Here is a 22,737-nt window from a genome sequence, read left to right on the forward strand (position 1 = left end):
TCGAGTATTCCTGGGCAGAAACCTTAGCCTTGTTCCAGGGCATTGATGAAAAGGGCACGAGAGTAAAGGTTCCCCATATGTACGAAGTAGAGACAGACCCTGTTACAGGTGCCTAGCGTATCCCAGAAGAACTCATCCCGGGGTAGGCCTCTCATGTGACCCTTGCTTGGCGCCAAACAAGGAGGGAAGCATGGATCTGAGAAAGCAACTACCACCCTTCCCCTTTTACAAATGGACCAACCATAGTTGGTTGGGCACGACTGTGTAGAGTGGGCTAGGATGTTAAACCATTCTTTTGAGCGTGGAGAGACACAAATGTCCACTACAGTATATACAGAGAACTCTACACTGCAAGCTCCTTTTTAACTGCACATAACAGAAACCTAAAGACAGAACACAGTATCCAGCAAAACGTATACAATGTGAGTAGCTATTTACACTAACCTATGTTTTCAGATTAATTTTTTGCCCTTTCATGGGTCATGAGATAATCTGGCAAATTATGGGGTTTTTTTCAGGACTAGTGGCTTCAGCTATATTGTCTGTGTCACCCAAAGTAACCCAATCAGTCCAATAGTTTTCTAACTTGCAATAAGCCTGGAAACCAAAAAGTAGTCTGATGGCTGTAGTTGTTGACCTCTTTCTGAAAATGCTAGTTGCCTGGTTATCATACAGATCCTATAGCTGTAACACTTTGACCTGCCAATCCAAAGCAAGTATGCCGATTAGTCAGACTCCGCACTGACCTCTTAATCTGCATGCTTGTGAAGGTCAGTGACTCAGAACATTGAGGCCAGAGACGGCCATGCAACTGGTATTCAATTCCGTAAAGGTTATCCTACTCTGAGTGGCACTTCAGCACTTTATCCTTGAAGCTCGGTATAGGAGCTGATAATGACATGAAGGTCACATGGCCCATTTTAAGTGGCAGATGCCAAATGGCAGTCTACTCCTTGCCTCTCTACATCTTCCATCTGCTGCAGATTTTAGGTTGATAGAAGACACAGTTTCACGACAATGACTGTGGTGTTTTCATACAGTGATGCTGGCTGGAAAAAAATGGCAATTTATCAGTGTCTGGGAAAAAAATGTTTGCATCCTAAAGATTACCCCGTCAGTTCCTGTCTGTCATTTTTAGAATGGGTTGGCCTTAGCAAATAACACTGCCAGTTTTTATTGCAGACACTTTGATAAATGAGGCCCATTTTGACAAAGACAAATAATACGTAGATTACCTGTTATTAATGATCCTTGGGTCATTTCACGATACTAAACATCATTATTACGAAAATACTTTCCGTCTGTGATTGTCTGGCCCTCAGGACCATCTACCAAAATCAGATCCAACCAAAACAATATGTCAGACAGTATTGTGCTGGGGAAGTGGTGCTGCGTAAGACACACTCCATACATTGTGGGAAGGGAGCAGAGGGAGATGTCAGGACACATATCCCAGCATTCCTGGCTTGGTAAACACACGGTGCGCCAAGAGATTGCGAACTGTGGGAAACAAAAGCCGGAGTCCCACACGTTGGATCCTGCCCGGCATTGTTTGTTCACAAATGTCACATATCTGACCATGTGATTTTCACTGGTTGGGTTATCTGTAGATTCTGCGAGTTGATATATACTGCATGTGTACTTATCTTAATCCTTAACCTCATGTATCTTCATAAGTGTTATCTAAGTAACTGTGTGCGGCCCATAAACTGGATGTCTACCACCCAGTGCAAAGGAAACCATGCCCATTAGATGAAACTCAAAAGGCAATAATAAATTATGGATTATTTCTATAGCAAATATTGAAAAGACCGTAAGCAATGTTGAATTTTTCATTACATTGAAGTCAGAAGGGATGGTGCTTTTTAAGGGTTTTAAATAGTTCTGGAACTTTACAGAAGCTCCTTTCAACATTTCTAGACCTGTTCTTGTGCCAAAAAAACAACTCTGCATTAGTCTTACAATTTCATGTTCTATGTGTACTGGGGTGAAGATTTCACAGATGACATGGATACTGGGGATTGAGCTGTGCACAATGGGGTGAATTGGGTGGAGAATTCACAGGTTTCATAAATACTGGTTGTGTACTGGGGTCAAAATCTCACTGGTGATATGAATAATGGAAATTGAGCTATGTATTCTGGGTGCAGATGTTATTTTTTTATATACAATACATACTGGAAATAGTGCTTTTTGTACTGGGCTGCAGATCTTACTGATAATTGTGCATCCTGGTGTTCAGATATCAATAGGGAAAGAGCAAATGTGTCCTGATAGCTGGATACTGGGGTGAAACCTATGTGTGCCCTTGGAGCTGAAATCTCAAGTGAGGCCTATTTGTATCCTTGGAGCTGGATATTGGGGTGACACCAAACTGTGTCTTTGCAGCTAGATACTGGTGTGAGACCAAAATTTGTCCTTTGAGCTGGATACTGGGTTGAGACCAAAGTCTGTCCTTGCAGCTAGTTACTGAGGTGAGGCCAAGGTTGGCCCTTGTAGCTAGATATTGGACTATGAGCAAAGTATGTCTTTGGAGCTGAATACTGGAAAAGACCAATATAGGTCCTTAGAGTTGGATTCTCAAGTGGGACCCATGTGTATCCTTGGAGCTGGATACTGGGGTGAGACCAAAGTGTGTCCTTGTGGCAGGATACTGGGGTGAACCCTATTTGTGCCGTTGGAGGTGAATACTTGAGTGAGACCTATTTGTATCCTTGGAGCTGAATACTCGAGCAAGACCTATTTGTATCCTTGGAGCTGAATACTCGAGCAAGACCTATTTGTATCCTTGGAGCTGGATACTGGTGTGAAACCAAAGTTTGTCCTTGGAGCTGGATACTAGTGTGAGACCACAATTTGCCTTTGGAGCTGGATATAGGTGTGAGACCACAATGTGCCCTTGGAGCTAGATACTGGTGTGAAACCAAAGTTTGCCCTTGGAGCTGGATACAGGTGCGAGATCACAATTTGCCCTTGGAGCTGGATACAGGTGGGAGACCACAATTTAACATTGGAGCTGGATGCTGGTGTGAGACCAAAGTTTGTCCCTGGAGCTGGATACTGGGAGAGACCAATTTGTGTTCTTGGAGCTGGATACTCGAGTGAGACCCGTGTGCGTCCTTGGAGATGGATACTGGGGTAAGACCAAAGTGTGTACTTAGAGTTGGATACTTGAGTGAGACCTATGTGTATCCTTGTAGCTGGATACTGAGGTGAGACCAATGTGTGTCTTTGGCGATGGATTATGGGGTGAGAGTATAGTGGGTCCTTGGAGATGGATACTGGGGGGGGGGGGGGAATCAAAGTAAGTCCTTGCAGCAGGATGCCGAGGTGAAACCTATGTATGTGGAGGAAGCATTATGCTGGATCTCTTTTTATATTATATATAAAATAGTAGAGGGCACACTGTAGACCTCATTAGTGTATTGGTGAGTTTAATATGTGCTGCTCATTTTCTAAAGCTTCAAAGTAGAAATTCTTGTACATAGCAGATACTAGATGTAATAGAGGACTGTGCAAGATGCCCTCTGGTGACCAACTACGTACACACAATAAAATGAGATTCTAATTTTACATGTGTTTATTTGGCTTTACCTAGGTAATTCTATTTGGGGAAATTGAATAAAAGGGAAAACCACAGGACCCAACATGCTCAGCTGTAGGCGACTTGTGTTTTGAATTTAGGCCTTAGCTTATTGTTTCATAAAAATGTCTGTGAAATTATCCAACATTACCTCCACCCACTACCACCCCAGACTTGTCACTGTTTAAACGTGTACACGTGTTTAAATTAACTACAGGGAAACTGCATAAACGTCTAATGTCTGTGGAAACTGATTCAAACCAGATGCATTGAGCCAGCACAGCGTTACAACCCAACCAACTCTTTGAGATGGGATAGAGGGACACTTGGTCCATGTTAAAAATGTAGCCTCCACCCAGCAACCAGTGTGTTGTCAAATACAGTTCTTGTTAATTGTGCTGCCATTTTTAATGAAATGCATCACACAAAGTGACATGTGTAAACGTGTTGCAGTAATGCATAGGTGTGAAACCAGTTTGTAACAGCTGGCAATTGTGCTTTATGTAGGGCCTAATGTTATAGGACATGCTAAGCATTTGTATAGTATTTGAATGTTTTAATATAAATAGTGTACAAAATGTAAAAAAAAAAATTACAAAATAGTTTACAAAAAACATTATTAAGGCATATTTTACCAGGTACAGGCTGAACTTGTTTTTTTATCTTGAACAAAACCGTAAAATAATTTTTGCACAAATAAAAGGGTGAAAGTATACAAATACATTACAAGGATGATAGTGTCAAGTTTTTATTGATGTGCCCCTGCTGGGGGTATTAGTCCTTTCTGACCCGTTCAGGATTCCCCTCCCAGCTGTCCTCAGATATATGTGGATCAGAAGCTTTCACAAGACATTTTATCTGTAGTGCCACCTACTGCTGAAATGTGGTATTGCAGCATGAATATTTAAAGTGTTACTAAACCCACAACAGTAAAATCAGTCTGTATATGCAGTAAAGCATGCTTGTTATACTCTCTGTGGAACCTAAAGGGTTAATTATCTGCTTTGTGTAAAAAGGCTGTTTGAGCCTTTCTTCTCTGCCCCTCCTCTTGTTGAAATGTCCACCTGATACAGACTGAACCCGTGGTCACAAGCACATGCTCAGTTTGGGGTCTATTGCTAGAGGTTTTTTTTTTTTCTTGGAAGGGTGCATGTGATCAGCACAGGGCTAATCAGCACTGTCCAGACAGGGGGTCAGGGGTTTCACATCCTCCTAGAGCAGAAAGAAAACTCCTCCTACAAGCTTTAACCAGTGCTCTGCTGAAGTCACAAGACTGCTCTAACTGCTGATGAGAAAAGGTATTTAGCAGTTTATATTTACTAAAGTAATTGCATTTCCATGTTGTGTGTACTGTGGGAGACCAGATATAGTGAATGCAGGGTCCTGGGTTTAGTATCACTTTAATAGCGCTCGCTCTGACCTGAGATCGCCTAGCACTGCTGTTTCCACCACGGAAGTGACATCCCAAGTGGCTCTTTCACACAGGGAAATTTAGATTTTCCTGAAAAGCAGACTTTCATTTTGATTGATCTGTATATTAAAGATCATGAAGTCTATTAAACTTGGCACTTTGGTACAACTATACCTTCTTTTTTTTAATTTAAATACATTTAAGACTGCAAGCCCCTTGCAGATGAGAGATGAGTTTATAATCCAATAGAAGAATAATATGTACAACTATCACAGCTTTGTTCTCAGCTATGGCGTCATCCTTTTACTGCCCAAATATGGCTCCATCAAGCAAAAACAAGGATTATTTGTGGTTTGGTGTTGCAGCAATCAGAAAAACCAAAAGAACAAATTCTCATCTTCTGAAGTAGCACAGTTGATTGTCTTATCCTGGATTAAAACACCAGGCGTTACACATCCAATACGTTCCCATGCAACATGGAAATCACTGACATATACAATTGTATGTTACTATAAGGAAAGGACGTTAAGAGCTCATATATTCCCAATACTCTGTTGTCTGTAAAGTTTATGCCAGATTTCTGCCAACAATCAGAGTCCTTTGCTGTCTTTTCAATAAGTTACAACAGAATGTTCCTCTAGATTCCAGAACTGTCTGTAGAAGGCCTCCCATTGATGAGAAACAAGTACATGTTACGTTACACCCATAAAAACAGTGCTAAAGGATGAGGAGGACCCATGTGGACAAAAGCATTGTAGGTATGAGTGTTGTGACCCTGTGGGCATCTGATTTCCGATGTGAGTGCAGAACATTGAAGATGGCATTTGTATGGTTTGTTGGAACATCCACATTACAGATCATACCTTCACAACAGGATATGCATTCCTGCAAGCAGAAGAAAAGAAATATTAGATATGATTATAGATATGCTAGTAAATTCTGAACAGTTTTTTTAATAGGTTTTGTAGGTAGACATGTATGTTCACACTGCACAACCATGCGTGTCTATGTGCAGGGCTGACACCTCCAGCATTATTCCTGGTAACAATGGTGAGCAGCTGGGAAAATTCCATTTGCTCAATAGACCTTGCCCACAAAGAATAGTCAGCTAGGTTTGCCCGATGCAGTTGGAAGGTGCCCAAGGACATCACATTGTATTTTTCTTCTCTAACCATCAGAATTGCATGAAAAATTACCGAATGCCGGCAGCGCCCCGTCCCAACATTTTACAAACTGCAGTCATTTTTTATTTATTTTGTTGTTCGTTTTGGGCCATCTCTGTAAAGAGTGTTTTTATAAATCTTGGACTTGTATTGTTAATGCAGATATTTAATATATTACCAAACAATGCCATAAAAAACCTGGTTAAAACTCAACTCCAAGGTATCCTTTTTTAGAAAATTGTATATGTTTAGATTTTCCAGCAAAGCCACTCATGTAGTAAAAAACACATATACAGGCGTGCCTCGGTTTACAAATTTAATGCGTCCTGCGGGACTTTTCGTATTTTGAAAAATTGATAAACAGAAAGGTGGTTTCCCATAGGAGGTCAGAAAAAAGTAAAAAAAAATATTTTATCTGTTCAAAACTCTTTATAAGGTGCACTTTAAAGACATAAATACTGTACAGGGACATGAATAAAGATTAATTCGTAAATGCATTGAAAACCAATTAATCCGTTTGTATTGCGAAAAAAATTAGTAAATGCATTGAAAACAAATTAATCCATTCTGGAGGTCAGAAAAAAGTCAAAGAAACATCTTATCTGTTCAAAACTCTTTATAAAGTGCACTTTAAAGTCATAGTAAAGGTACAGGGACATGATTTAAAAAAAAAAAAAAAAAAAATCGGAAATGCACTGAAAACCAATTAATCTGTTCATATTGCGAAAAAAATTAATAAACCAAGGAATTATTTTCAATGGATTTTCATTCGTAAACCGAAAATTACGTTAACCGAGGCATTCGTAAACCGAGGTACGCCTGTACATTTTATTGCAAACCAAAAACAAAAAACATAATCTAAAATATTTTGGGGCCACCAATTGTCATTAGCCTGGTGCAAGGATGGTATTTTCATCAGGGGCGTATTCACCACAAGGCAAACAAGGCATTTGCCTAGGGCGGCATTTTTCAATGGGGCACCACTGCCCCCCCCTGGAAGAGGGGACACATGTGGCACAGGGACCAGGTGGGATCTGAGAGAGGCTGCAGACTGCTTGATGGTGTATGCAGAGCCTGACTCTTGTTCCTAGGGATGTCCAGAGCTGTGAAGGTGAGTGTCTTGCTCTCTTTCTCCGGGAAGGAAGGGGATTGTATGTTAGTGGAAGGCTCTCTCGAGTGGGTGGCATGGGTGTTGATGGTCAATGTCAGGCTCTCTCCATTGGGGGGAAGGGAGGGGTGTTGTTGGTTGGTGTCAGGCTCTCGGGGGAGGAGGGGGCCTCTGAATGTTGGTGCCTAGGGCAGCACAAAACCAAAATACACCACTGATTTGCATTAAGGCAACACTGTTAGTGCTGTATACACTCACCGGCCACTTTATTAGGGACACCTGTTCAATTGCTTGGGAACACAAATTGCTAATCAGCCAATCAAATGGCAGCAACTCAATGCATTTAGGCATCTAGACGTGGTGAAGACAATTTACTGAAGTTCAAACAGAGCATCAGAATGGGGAAGAAAGGGGATTTCAGTGACTTTGAACGTGGCAAGGTTGTTGGTGCCAGATTGGCTGGTCTGAGTATTTTAAAAACTGCTGATCTACTGGGATTTTCACACACAACCATCTCTAGGGATTACAGAGAATGGTCCGAAAAAGAGAAAATATCCAGTGAATGGCAGCTGTGTGGGCAAAATGCCTTGTTCATGCCAGAGGTCAGAGGAGAACGGGCAGGCTGGTTTGAGATGATAGAAAGGCAACAGTAACTCAAGTAACCACTAGTTACAACCAAGAACACCATCTCTGAACGCACAACACATAGAACCTTCAAGCAGATGGGCTGCAGCAGCAGAAGACCACACTGGATAGCAAGGTGTACCTAATAAAGTGGCCATGTGTGTGTAAATTTTAGTTGTCACCTGTAATGAGAGATTTGAGTTGTCCAGAGGAGGAGGATGGCCAAAATGTTTTAGATAATGTTTTTCATTTGTGATTTTCAATAATATGTATATCGGCCACTTTATTAGGTACAGCTTGCTAGTGCCAAGAAAATCTCCCGCACACCATTACACCACCACCAGCCTGAACCATTGATACAAGGCAGGATGGATCCATGCTTTCATGTTGTTTACGCCACATTCTACCATCTGAATGTCGCAGCAACCAGTCTGCCCATTCTCCTCTGACCTCTGACATCAACAAGGCATTTTCCTCCACACAACTGCCGCTCACTGGATATTTTTTTCTTTTTCGGACCATTCTCTGTAAGCCCTAGAGATGGTTGTACATGAAAATCCCAGTAGATCAGCAGTTTTTGAAATACTCAGACCAGCCCGTCTGGCACCAACAACCATGCCACGTTCAAAGTCACTTAAATCCCCTTTCTTCCTCATTCTGATGCTCGGTTTGTACTTCAGCAAGTTGTCTTCACCACGCCTAGAGCCTAAATGCATTGAGGTCATCACAGAGGACAAGGGGGCACTCTTTACGTTTGGAGGAAAAGAAATTTAATCTCCAAACACGGAAAGGTTTCTTCACAGTAAGAGCTGTGAAAATGTGAAATAGACTCCCTCAAGAGTTGGTTCTGGCCAGCTCAGTGGATTGCTTTAAAAAAGTCCTGGATTCTTTCCTAGATACACAGAATATAACTGGATATAACATTTATAGGTAAAGTTGATCCCGAGAATATCCAATTGCCTCTTGTGGGATCAGGAAGAAAGTTTTTCCCTGCAGGAGTAAATTGGATCATACTTTGCTGGGATTTTTTGCCATCCTCTGGATCACTGTGGGTATAGGATTCTAACTTTTTTTTTTTTTAATGGTTGAACTGGATGGACTTTTGTCTTTTTTCAGCCAGACTAACTATGTAACTATAAGATGCTGCCATGTGATTGGCTGATTAGCAATTTGTGTTACCAAGCAATTGAACAGATGTACCTAATAAAGTGGCCGGTGAGTGTATGTTCTTTACCTCATCAGTGCCTTTGCCGGGTGATCTAGAAATATCCGATTATCTACATAAGGGTACCTTGGAGTTGAGTCTTAACCAAGCATTTCTATGGTATTTTTGGTAATATAGTAGATGTACCGGTGACTCCTCCAAGTTTTTGTATACATTTTTAGTACGGGACTTTGAGGATTTGCAATACCTAACAAGCATGTGAGCATTAATTTGAGCCTAAAGCCTCATTCACACTAGGCATATCAATGTGTTCCCAGTGTGAGGACCATGGTCATTGGTTTGAATCCCAGCCACGTCACCTCCTGCCTGGAGTTTGCATGTTCTCCCTTTGCCTGCGTGGGTTTCCTCCGGGTACTCCGGTTTCCTCCCACACTCCAAAGACATGCTGGTAGGTTAATTGGATCCTGTCTAAATTGGCCCTAGTACGTGTATGTATGAATGTGAGTTAGGGACCTTAGATTGTACGCCCCTTGAGGGTTAGGGACTGATGTGAATGTACAATATATATGTAAAGTGCTGCGTAAAATTGACGGCGCTATATAAGTACCTGAAATAAATAAATAAATAATGTTCTGTACATCCCCATATAGCAGCGGTTCTCAACCTGGGGGTCGCGACCCCTTTGGGGGTCGAACGACCATTTCCCAGGGGTCGCCTAAGACCATCGGAAAACACATATTTCCGATGGTCTTAGGAACCGAGACACCGCTGCTGTCTCCGGCGATGTGTGGGCGGGATGATATGCTGCCCCTGTCACCGCCTCCTCGCCGCTGATTGGCCACCGGAACTGTAGCTCAGGAGAGGCACACAGGCGGCCAATCACCGGCGAGAAGGTGGAGCTTGGAGAGGAAGAGCCGAGCGGCAGCGCGCGGAGATCGAAGAAGATCGAGGGAGCTGCAGGAACGAGTGAAGAGAGAGGCCAGAGAAGGAAGACAGCTGACAGGTAAGTGCAAATTTTGCTGCTGCAGCCAGGTATGCAGGCTGTAGATGGGAGAGGGAGAGAGCGAGCCCAGGCTGGAGCAGAAGTCAGCAAGGTAAGTATCATTGGTGTCAGTGGAAGGGATAGTGCCCCATCATTTGTGTCACTAATACCAACGATGGGGCACTATTCCTCCCCCCACTGACACCAACGATGGGGCACTATTCCTCCCCCCACTGACACCAACGATGGGGCACTATTCCTCCCCTCACTGACACCAACGATGGGGCACTATTCCTCCCCCCACTGACACCAACGATGGGGCACTATTCCTCCCCCCACTGACACCAACGATGAGACAGTATTCCTCCCCTCACTGACACCAATGATGGGGCACTATTCCTCCCCCCACTGACACCAACGATGGGGCACTGTTCCTCCCCCCACTGACACCAACGATGGGGCACTGTTCCTCCCCCCACTGACACCAACGATGGGGCACTATTCCTCCCCCCACTGACACCAACGATGGGGCACTATTCCTCCCCCCACTGACACCAACGATGGGGCACTATTCCTCCCCCCACTGACACCAACGATGGGGCACTATTCCTCCCCCCACTGACACCAACGATGGGGCACTATTCCTCCCCCCACTGACACCAACGATGGGGCACTATTCCTCCCCCCACTGACACCAACGATGGGGCACTATTCCTCCCCCCACTGACACCAACGATGGGGCACTATTCCTCCCCCCACTGACACCAACGATGGGGCACTATTCCTCCCCCCACTGACACCAACGATGGGGCACTATTCCTCCCCCCACTGACACCAACGATGGGGCACTATTCCTCCCCCCACTGACACCAACGATGGGGCACTATTCCTCCCCCCACTGACACCAACGATGGGGCACTATTCCTCCCCCCACTGACACCAACGATGGGGCACTATTCCTCCCCCCACTGACACCAACGATGGGGCACTATTCCTCCCGCCACTGACACCAACGATGGGGCACTATTCCTCCCGCCACTGACACCAACGATGGGGCACTATTCCTCCCCCCACTGACACCAACGATGGGGCACTATTCCTCCCACTAACGCCAACGATGGGGCACTATTCCTCCCACTGATACCAACGATGGGGCACTATTCCTCCCACTGACACCAACGATGGGGCAATATTCCTCCCACTCATACCAACGATGGGGCACTATTCCTTCCACTGACACCAATGATGGGGCACTATTCCTCCCACTGATACTAATGATGGGGCACTATTCCTCCCACTGACACCAATGATGGGGCACTATTCCTCCCACTGATACCAATGATGGGGCACTATTCCTCCCACTGATACCAATGATGGGGCACTATTCCCCCCACTGATACCAATGATGGGGCACTATTCCCCCCACTGATACCAATGATGGGGCACCTATTCCCCCCACTGACACCAATGATGGGGCACTATTCCTCCCACTCATACCAATGATGGGGCACTATTCCTCCCACTCATACCAATGATGGGGCACTATTCCTCCCACTGATACCAATGATGGGGCACTATTCCTCCCACTGACGCCAATGATGAGGCACTATTCCTCCCACTGACGCCAATGATTGGGCACTATTCCTCCCACTGACGCCAATGATGGGGCACTATTCCTCCCACTGACACCAATGATGGGGCACTATTCCTCCCACTGACACCAATGATGGGACACTATTCCTCCCACTGACACCAATGATGGGACACTATTCCTCCCACTGACACCAATGATGGGACACTATTCCTCCCACTGATACCAATGATGGGACACTATTCCTCCCACTGACACCAATGATGGGACACTATTCCTCCCACTGACACCAATGATGGGACACTATTCCTCCCACTGACACCAATGATGGGACACTATTCCTCCCACTGACACCAATGATGGGACACTATTCCTCCCACTGACACCAATGATGGGGCACTATTCCTCCCACTGACACCAACGATGGGACACTATTCATCCCACTGACATCAGTGATGGGGCGCTAGTCCTCCCACTGCAAAATTACAGTTATGAAGTAGCAACGAAAATAATTTTATGGTTGGGGGTCACCACAACATGAGGAACTGTATTAAGGGGTCGCGGCATTAGAAAGGTTGAGAACCACTGCCATATAGCAATCCCACTGATGTCATTTGGGTTGTAGCGGCGGTACGTACATGTCCTGCATTCAGGACAGTGTGCCCACACCCACATGGAGGCCATATTGGGAGCAGCAGCAGTGTCCGTTCTGTTGCTAAGTGGTTAGCACTTCCACCTGGTTGGTTCAAATCCCAACCACGGCACCACCTGCCTGGAGTTTGCATGTTCTCCCTGTGTCTGCGTGGGTTTCCTCCGGGTACTCCGGATTCCTCCCTCACTCTAAAGACATGCTGGTAGGTTAATTGGATCCTGTCTAATTTGGCCCTAGTATGTGTATGTATGACTGTGAGTTATGCAGGCCATAGACGGGGAGAAAAACGGCCGATTTTTCTTTTAAAAAATGAAAAATCGGTCGTTCAAGCGGCCGACGTTACCAGCAATGGTAAAAAAAAAATCGGCCGATTTTCATCCCGTCTACAGCCGGCAAAAAGTCTCCCTGCAGAGAGCTCTGCTATTTCTTTGACAGTTCCTTGACATTTACAGCGGTTGCAACAATGTATCTATTTGTATCCATTTAGGATACAGATGTTTTTATTCGGAAACAAATAGATACAATGTTGCAACCGCTGTAAATGTCAAGGAACTGTCAGAAGAAATAGCGGAGCTCTCTGCAGGGACACTTTTTGCCGTACTGGAATTCCTCTTATTTTTCATCCTTCTTCTTCTTCTTCATCATCTTCTTCTTCATCCTCATCTTCTTCTTCATCATCATCCTCATCTTCTTCTTCATCATCATCATCCTCTTCTTCTTCTTCATCATCCTTCTATTCTTCTTCTCCATCATAATCCTCATCTTCTTCTTCTTCATCATCATCATCCCCATCTTCTTCATCATCCTCTTCTTCTTCACCATCATCCTCTTCTTCTTCACCATCATCATCATCTTCTTCTTCATCATCCTCCTCTTCTTCTTCTTCTTCTTCATCATCCTCTTCTTCATCATCATCATCCTCCTCATCGTCTTCTTCATCATCATCCTCATCTTCTTCTTCATCATCATCCTCTTCTTCTTCACCATCATCATCATCTTCTTCTTCATCATCCTCCTCTTCTTCTTCTTCTTCTTCATCATCCTCTTCTTCATCATCATCATCCTCCTCATCGTCTTCTTCATCATCATCCTCATCTTCTTCTTCATCATCATCCTCTTCTTCTTCACCATCATCATCCTCTTCTTCACCATCATCATCCTCTTCTTCTTCATCATCCTCTTCTTCTTCATCATCATCCTCTTCTTCATCATCATCATCCTCCTCATCTTCTTCATCATCCTCTTCTTCATCATCATCATCCTCCTCATCTTCATCATCATCATCATCATCTTCTTCTTCTTCATCATCATCCTCTTCTTCTTCTTCATCATCATCCTCTTCTTCTTCTTCATCATCATCATCCTCTTCTTCTTCTTCATCATCATCATCCTCTTCTTCTTCTTCTTCATCATCATCATCCTCTTCTTCTTCATCATCATCATCCTCTTCTTCTTCATCATAATCATCCTCTTCTTCTTCATCATAATCATCCTCTTCTTCTTCATCATCATCCTCTTCTTCTTCTTCATCATCATCCTCTTCTTCATCATCATCCTCTTCTTCATCATCATCCTCTTCTTCTTCATCCTCTTCTTCTTCATCCTCTTCTTCTTCATCCTCTTCTTCTTCATCCTCTTCTTCTTCCTCTTCTTCTTCTTCCTCTTCTTCTTTTTCTTCTTTTTGTCTTCCTCTTGCAGGTCACTGCTCATGCGCAGATTTTTTAATCGGTAAAAAATCGGCCGATTTGCCCATCATTGCCGCGAAAATAGGCCGATCGGCAAAATCGGCCGATTTTTTTCCAACTTTACCGATAAAAAAATCTGCCAAAATACAGAAAAACGGCCAAATAGCCCACTAACGATCCGAAAATCGGCCGAAAAATCGGCCGATTTTTGACCCATCTATGGCCTGCATTAGGGACCTTAGATTGTACATCCCTTGAAGGTCAGGGACTGATGGGAATGTACAATATATATATATGTAAAGTGCTGCGTAAATTGATGGCGCTATATAAGGATCTGTACTAAATAAATAAATAAATGTACGATGTCTTTACAGATTAGACACTAGAGGGAGCTCTTGGTAGGTCAGTGCAATTCTCTTTCTAACAACAGTTAAAGTATCAGAAACACAAGGGAGTGATTTACTAAAGACAAATAGACTGTGCAATTTGTTCCAGAGCTTAGTAAATGAGGTGAACATTCACTTTGCAAAAAATACCCAATCACATGCAAGGAAAATGGAGAAAAAAACAGCATTTTTGCTTGCACATGATTGGATGATGGAAATCAGCATAACGTCCTCTTATTTACTAAGCTCTGGAGCAACTGCACTTGCAAAGTGCACAGTCTATTTGCCTTCAATAAATCTACCCAAGGAGTTCATGGTGCTCACTGAGTTAGGCGACTCATAGATTTGCATTGTGGGAAGAAGCAGTAATGTGAAACCATTGTGTACCAAAGTAGAAGACATAGGCAACGTTCTTAGGAACTATGGGAACACTAATGTACACATATAGTTATAACATAGCACTTGGTTTATGTCATCACATGCACACTTTGTTCAGTTCAGTATGTGGGTCGCACAACTCATAGATGGAGGGATCGGCTACATGATCACCTTTATGATATTTGTAAGGAGCATTCTACAAATGTAACAAATCATTTTATCCACTTCAGTGCTGCCCTATAGGAGAAATACTGCTACAGGGTGGCACGGGTGCGCAAAATTATGTGTATTTGTGTGATTTTGCAGTTCTGGGTAGGGGGCGTGCGCGTGCCCTACCTGCGCCGCCATTTGCAATGTCAATCACCAAGTCCCAGCCAGTGATTCCTCGCCGGCAGCCGGTGATTCCCCGCCGGCACCCGGTGTTCTCAGAGGATTTCCGACAGGGGAGAGACCTGTATGTAAGCAATACAAATCTCTCCCCTGTCATCTCCTGCACTCTGTATGGCTCTGCATGGCTTACAGTGTAAAGCACACACAGTCCACATAGTAAAACAGCACACAGGTAACCCTTTGATCACCCCACATGTTAACCCCTTCCTGCCCAGTGCCATTAGTACAGTGTCAGTGCTCTTTATTAGCACTGATCATTGTATTTGTGTCACTGGGGATGTCTGTGACACCAAGTCAGTTCCCCCCCAGTGTCAGAATGTCCGCCGCCGTCCTGCTATAAGTCGCTGATTGCCACCATTACTAGTATAAAAAAAAAAAAGAAAAGAAAAATCCCAGTACATATACCGCCATTTGTAGACGCTATAACTTTCACGTAAACCAAATAATTTACACGTATTGGGATTCTTTTTTAGCAAAGACATGGAGCAGGATACATTTTGGCCTAAATTTATGACAATTTGATATTTAAAATTTTTTTACTGGGCATGTTTAATAGCAAAAAATCAAAAATATTGGGGTTTTTTTTTCAAAATTGTCGGTCTTTTTTTTTTGTGAGAAAAAAAAATTCATTTGGGTGCAGCGATGCATGACCGTGCAATTGTCAGTTAAAGTAACACAGCGCCGTATCGCAAAACATGGCCTGGTCAGGAAGGGGGGGGTAAATCCTCTGGAGGGCAAGCGGTTAATGAATGTCATGATGGTGATGTTTCTGCATTACAGATTCAAGGCATGGAAAGGACTGTAGTCCCTGTGAAAGGGGAAGACTGGTTCTGAATACTGTGTAAAGAAAAGTCTTTTGGATTTTCAGTCTGGGGACTAGGAAACTTTTGGGGTTAAATTATGAGTGGGATGTGTCATACTATTATGAATGATTTTTTGATGAATTATAAATGTTTGTATATATATTATAAAATTCTGTGTCCCATATATAGTTTTTTTCTTCTTTTTTCCAGAATATTTGGTACTGTGTTTTTGATTAAAAAAAAATGTCAGCAGCCTCAGCTAAGTAATTGGTAGCTCAATTCACTTGTTTTCATGAATGTTTTCAATTAGTAATTATTTGGTTACTTTGTATGTATATATATATATCTATATGTGACAGGGTACTTTTGAGCTTTGACTAAGCGCTAGTGGAGTGTGAAACGCGTTAGATGGAGTCCCTGTCATGTTTCTGGAATATGCTATAAGTAGAAATAAAGGTGATTTTACTGGATGTGCGGTCATCGGATGTTTGTTTGTATGATGTACTCATATAGTTAAAACATAAAACAGAGAAACATTATTGACAAGTTTATTCACATCAAGAAATTCTCTTCTACAGATTTACCCTATATGGCAGAGGTGCAAGGACAGCTGGCTATCATACCTATATATTTTTTTAGCATTTCTATTTTAAAATTTTACAGCTGCCCTTCCTTTGTGACTATAAGGCTTTATTTACACATACATTACCTACTGAAGAGCGATCTGTGTTGGATCACTCTTCAGAGGGCATTTGATAGGTGGTGAGGTGGTGTTATATCACCTCCTCACCACCTGTTTTAACCCCTAAAACCCCACACCATCTTGGTTTGCCCTTGCAGCATATGTATACACCCCTGCTTTTGCAGGGAAGCAGTTGTTGGGTGGTAAAAATGCAGCATAACTATGCATGTTTACCATCCCCCAACCACAAGTGTACACAAATCCTAAAATGATCCACTGTTCTGGCCCTTTTACCTAAATAAACATTTGTGAGGTTAGGTACTGATTTTGGACAGGAAGACCTGGTTCCCACACTGTATTCAGATTCATCGCAAAGATGTTCAATAGAGTTGAGGTCAGTGATCTGTGAAGGCCATTGAGTCTTTATACAGCCGCCTTTATACACAAGGGCACAGTCTTAATAGAACAGAAAGGGCCTTGCCCTAAAGTGTTGGCACAAGGTTGGAAGCACACAGTTATCTGTGTTATGTGGCATCAGCACCCTTCACTGGAAACACCTGAACTCAGTCATTTAGAGGGGTGTCTCTATACAATTGATCATATAGTGTATGTAGAAAAATCAAAGACACAGAATGTGTTTTCCTTTTCATCAAAAGATTGAAAATTAATAAATGCTTTATTTCATGACATCCTCACCGTGTGTCCCGAGTCCCGGTGATGGTGACATCCCACATGGTGACACTCTTCCCGAGTGGCACATTTTTTAATGACGGATTTACTTTTGCCATGGCTTGTGAAGTGGTGCACTGCTTTACAGTAATGTGTATCTGGAACATAAAACGGAGAGTTGCTTGCATTAATGTGCTTGTAAACCTCTGTAATGAAAAAATGAGCAAAGCATACCCTTCTATAGTGTGCACTTGTCTCTATCCAAAGCACCAAGTGTGATTTCTGTCTGCTGTCTCTGCTATTTGTAGGGGTCATTTCTGACTAGGTGAACATCAGACAGTACAGGGAGATTGCCCCACCCCCTCAAACACACAACTATTCATGTTTATTTATGAGATTGTGTAGAGAGGGGTGTGTCCATTCAATTCACTCAGGTCTCGGACTACACTCAGCTGTTTCCATTATGCTGGGCTGTTTGTGACATCAGATCCCTGCTTCCTGTCTTCTGAAGTTCTGAAATACTGTGTACATTCTGGACTTTGAATGGATGTAGAGAAGAGAGGGATGTAGATAAACAGGTACAACTTATGTAGGGTGATTTGTTTCATCTCTGTGTATGACATGAGGCCAGTCATTTCACTGGGTATATGGAAGGGTTTACAACCACTCAGTGTAACTTGGATTACTCCACTGTAGTTTTAGTCTTCGTCTTCGTCATTAGGCCATATTAAAGTGTTAGTAAACCCAGGACCCTGCATTCACTATATCTGGTCTCCCCGGACTCTGCATTCACTATATCTGGTCTCCCCGGACCCTGCATTCACTATATCTGGTCTCCCCGGACCTTGCACTCACTATATCTGGTCTCCCCGGACCCTGCATTCACTATATCTGGTCTCCCCGGACCCTGCATTCACTATATCTGGTCTCCCCGGACCTTGCACTCACTATATCTGGTCTCCCCGGACCCTGCATTCACTATATCTGGTCTCCCCGGACCCTGCATTCACTATATCTGGTCTCCCTGGACCCTGCATTCACTATATCTGGTCTCCCCGGACCCTGCACTCACTATATCTGGTCTCCCCGGACCCTGCATTCACTATATCTGGTCTCCCTGGACCCTGCATTCACTATATCTGGTCTCCCCGGACCCTGCATTCACTATATCTGGTCTCCCAGGACCCTGCATTCACTATATCTGGTCTCCCCTGACCCTGCATTCACTATATCTGGCCTCCCCAGATCCTGTACCCACTATATCTGGTCTCCCAGGACCCTGCATTCACTATATCTGGTCTCCCTGTACCCTGCATTCACTATATTTAGTCTCCCCGGACCCTGCATTTACTATATCTGGCCTCCCCAGACCCTGTACCCACTATATCTGGTCTCCCCAGACCCTGCATTCACTATATCTGGTCTCCCAGGATCCTGCACTCACTATATCTGGTCTCCCTGGATCCTGCACTCACTATATCTGGTCTCCCACAGTACACGGAACATGGAAATGCAATTATTTTAGTAAATATAGTTACATAGTTAGTCTGGCTGAAAAACGACAAAAGTCCATCCAGTTCAACCATTAAAAAAAAAAAAGTTATAACCCTATACCCACAGTTGATCCAGAGGAAGGCAAAAATACCAGCAAAGTATGATCCAATCTGCTCCTGCAGGGAAAAAATTCCTTCCTGATCTCCCGAGAAGCAATCGGATATTCCCTGGATCAACTTTTTATTTTAAATGTTAGTATCCATTTATATTCTGTGTATCCAAGAAAGAATCCAGGACTTTTTTAAACCATCCCACTAAGCTAGCTGAGACTGCTAAATACCTTTTCTCATCAGCAGTATAGAGCAGTCTTCAGACTTCTATCAGTGTCCAGCTGAGCACTGGTTAAAGCTTGTAGGAGGAGTTTTCATTCTGCTCTGACTGTCATATGAGGCTGCATAACTCCTGACCTTCCATCTGGACAGTGCTGATTGGCCCTGTGCTGATCACATGCACCCTCCCAAAAAAAAAAACCCTCTCTAGCCATACACACCAAACTGAGCATGTGCAGAGTGCCTCCTAGAGCTCTGCACTATCAGCGCATGGATTGGGGACAGTAAAAGAAGGGGAGGATCAGAGAAGTCAGGCCTTTTTACACGATGCGGAGGATTAACCCCTTAGGTTCCACAGGGAGTATAACAAGCATACTTTTTATTTTACTATTGTGGGTTTAGTAACACTTTAACGTTTTAACTCTTACAACTATACTTCACAGTTACATTTAGGGAAGTCTGGCACCATCAGAAATTTGAAGTAAAGGGGTTTTGGCCTCTTTAGACCTTTTGCCATAATGTACAAATATATACTGCATATTCCCATATTATGGCGCAGAGAGTGTCCCTCTCCGGAGCTGCAATATCCGCTACCTCCCTTATCACTCCAGTGCGCCACTATCCGCTCCCTGTTTTCTTTGGGCTGAGAAGTCATCAGCCACTTTGATTGGCCAGCTAAGATGATGTCATTGCCACGTGCAATGTAAAAGTAAAATACTGCTAGGAGCGGGGAAACGTTTGATGAAAGAAGAGGCAGAAGGGCTTCTCTACCACAAATATCTGCTAGACGTTTCTTCACATTGCAGGTTTAGTACTGCCATTGTTGGTGGATCCATCATTCCCAAGACTGATTAAACATGAACCACCCACAGTCAGCATGCCATTCAATCTGCTATAAAATGGAGAAAACTGAAATATCAGGTGACTATTACAGTGAAAGTATAACTAAAGACAAACCTTTTTTTTTACGTTTTGGATAGAGTGGAGAGGGATTAGACCCCCTGTCAGTTTTTATTGCTGTCTGTGGCCCCCCATTAAGGAGATTGACCCTCTCTATTTTTACTGTTGACTCCTTTCTCATACTGTTTACTATTGAAAGTGAAAGTAAAAGAAAATCCCAAATGTTGGGTTGTTCCCAGAAAAGGAATAGGGGAAATGTTTCAATGGGGACACTAGTTCTGGTGACCTGGGGGATCTTAATTCGCCAGGAATTCCTCTCACTCCTGTTTGGTTACGGGACAGGAAGTGAAGGGAAATCTCCCCAATGGGACACAGATGGCAAAAAAGCTGACAGGGGTCATAACTCTTCCCCCCCCCCTTACTCTATCCAAAATGAAAAAAAAGTTGTGTCTATAGTTCTTCTTTAACTGGGATGTTGAATTGTATTTTAGAACTGTAAAGTTTGAAGTCTATTCTTTTAAATCATGCCCAAATGTTGTGGGGGTAAGGTCAACCATGGCCAGATCTAGGGGGGTGCTGGGGTCAGCTATGCCCCCCCAGATTTTAGTTGTGCCCCCCCCCCACCAAAGCCAACACCAACCTGCCACTTTACTGCCACTATACTGCCCTAACCTGCCACTATGCTGCCCTGAATTGACACAATACCACCCTAATCTGATTCTTTACTGCCCTAGCCTGACACTATACTGATCTCAGTTATGGATTGTGTGGGGAGGAGGAGCTCTGCTGCCTGTGCCCGGGCTGTGTGCAGTGCAGGGATGGGAGAAGGAGCTGTGCCCCTGTCTTCTGCCCTGCCAGCAGTGACCCCTGTCCGCTGCCCTGCCAGCAGTGACCCCTGCCCTCTGCCCTGCCAGCAGCGACCCCTGTCCTCTGTCCTGACAGCAGTGACCCCTGTCTTCTGCCCTGACAGCAGTGACCCCTGTCCTCTGTCCTGACAGCAGTGACCCCTGTCTTCTGCCCTGACAGCAGTGACCCCTGTCCTCTGCCCTGTTGACCTCCCATCCTCTGCCCTGACAGCAGTGACCCCTGTCCTCTGCCCTGCCAGCAGGGACCCCCTGTCCTCAGCCCTGCCAGCAGGGACCCCCTGTCCTCTGCCCTGTCAGAAGTGACCCCTGTCTCCTGTCCTGCCAGCAGTGACCCCTGCCCTCTGCCCTGCCAGCAGTGACCCCTGTCCTCTGTCCTGCCAGCAGTGACCCCTGTCCTCTGCCCTGACAGCAGTGACCCCTGTCCTCTGCCCTGTTGACCTCCCATCCTCTGCCCTGACAGCAGTGACCCCTGTCCTCTGCCCTGACAGCAGTGACCCCTGTCCTCTGCCCTGACAGCAGTGACCCCTGTCCTCTGCCCTGACAGCAGTGACCCCTGTCCTCTGCCCTGACAGCAGTGACCCCTATCCTCTACCCAGCAAGCAGTGACTCTTTTCCTCAGCCCTGCCAGCAGTGACCCCTGTCCTCAGCCCTGCCAGCAGTGACCCCTGTTCTCTGCCCTGTCAGAAGTGACCCCTGTCTCCTGTCCTGCCAGCAGTGACCCCTGTCCTCTGCCCTGACAGCACTGACCCCTGCCCTCTGCCCTGACAGCAGTGACCCCTACCTTCTGCCTTGACAGCAGTGACCCGTCTCCTGTCCTGCCAGCAGTGACCCCTGCCCTCTGCCCTGACAGCAGTGACCCCTGCCCTGACAGCAGTGACCCGTGTCCTCTGCCCTGAGAGCAGTGACTGCTGTCCTCTGCCCTGACAGCAGTGACCGCTGTCCTCTGCCCTGCTGACCTCCCATCCTTTTCCCCCGACATTTTTTTTACTGCACCCCCGCATCGGACAGGCTAGATCCAACCCTGAGGTCAACCACAAATATAAATTATCCCTACATATATGACTCTCAGGCACATCTGCACATCTCAGCCAGTCACAATTGCTCGCGTTATTGCTATGAAAATGGAGAAGGGCACCTAGACATAGTTGGCACCAGCTTATGAGAAGGAGGGGAAGGGGGGGGGGGCAAAAATTTCTAACTTGTCTAATTGACTGTTTCAATTAAGAGCAATGGGCTGGTGTCTTGGCCAGGATTTGATTACTCCAGTGCTACAAGGCAGAAGTTCTAACCACTGAGCCATTATGGTGCTTGTCTTGATTATCCATCTTCCCTCTGCCATCTCTTGTATAACCAAAAGGAAACTATCGACAAGAGTAGAACTTTTCATCTGAAAGTTGGCTTCAAAGAGAAACGTAGAGCATGAAACTCCTGAGAGTCAGTTTGAGATTTCATCTCTTCCTTCTCCAGCCTTGTCCTAGAGAATGTTAAAGCAAATAACAGTTCTGTCTCTTTCATCCTACAGTGAGGAAATGTCGTCTTCAGAAATTTTGCCCTATAAAATGAAGAACATCACAAGGGACAGGTGTGGAAATGGCACTCACTTGGTGGACACCACTTGTCCTCCGCCCATCTGTTGCAGTTGTAATTGTCACTGGATTTCTCACACGTAAAACACTTGAAGCTGTTTGGAAATGGGGAAGCTATAACAGAAATATACATGTATATTATTATGCTGATGTATATACAAACACATTAACCATTTACACTCTGGAAGGTTCTACCCCCTTCTTGACCAGGCCATTTTTATTTGCTATTTGGCAATGCGCTACTTTAATTGGCAAGTGCGCGGTCATGCAACAATGTACGCAAATTACAT

General features: G+C 44.4%; 1 protein-coding gene across 2 annotated transcripts in view; it reads right to left on the reverse strand.

The window, feature by feature from the left end:
* Nucleotides 1-4,318: 4,318 nt before the first annotated feature.
* LYPD6B (LY6/PLAUR domain containing 6B) overlaps nucleotides 4,319-22,737 on the reverse strand; it is a 132,672-nt gene continuing 114,253 nt past the window's right edge. For both annotated transcript variants that reach the window (XM_089689370.1, XM_089689369.1), the window contains 3 exons: nucleotides 22,463-22,561; nucleotides 17,300-17,430; nucleotides 4,319-5,879 (listed from right to left, as the gene is read on the reverse strand). In XM_089689370.1, coding sequence (XP_089545496.1) covers nucleotides 5,712-5,879; nucleotides 17,300-17,430; nucleotides 22,463-22,561 — 398 coding nt within the window. In that variant the 3' untranslated portion in view covers nucleotides 4,319-5,711. The remainder of the gene's footprint in view (nucleotides 5,880-17,299; nucleotides 17,431-22,462; nucleotides 22,562-22,737) is intronic.

This window comes from Staurois parvus, unplaced genomic scaffold, assembly GCF_062004578.1.
Source record: "Staurois parvus isolate SC_StPar_1 unplaced genomic scaffold, SC_StPar_1.0 ptg000471l, whole genome shotgun sequence".
Taxonomy (NCBI): Eukaryota; Metazoa; Chordata; class Amphibia; order Anura; family Ranidae; genus Staurois; species Staurois parvus.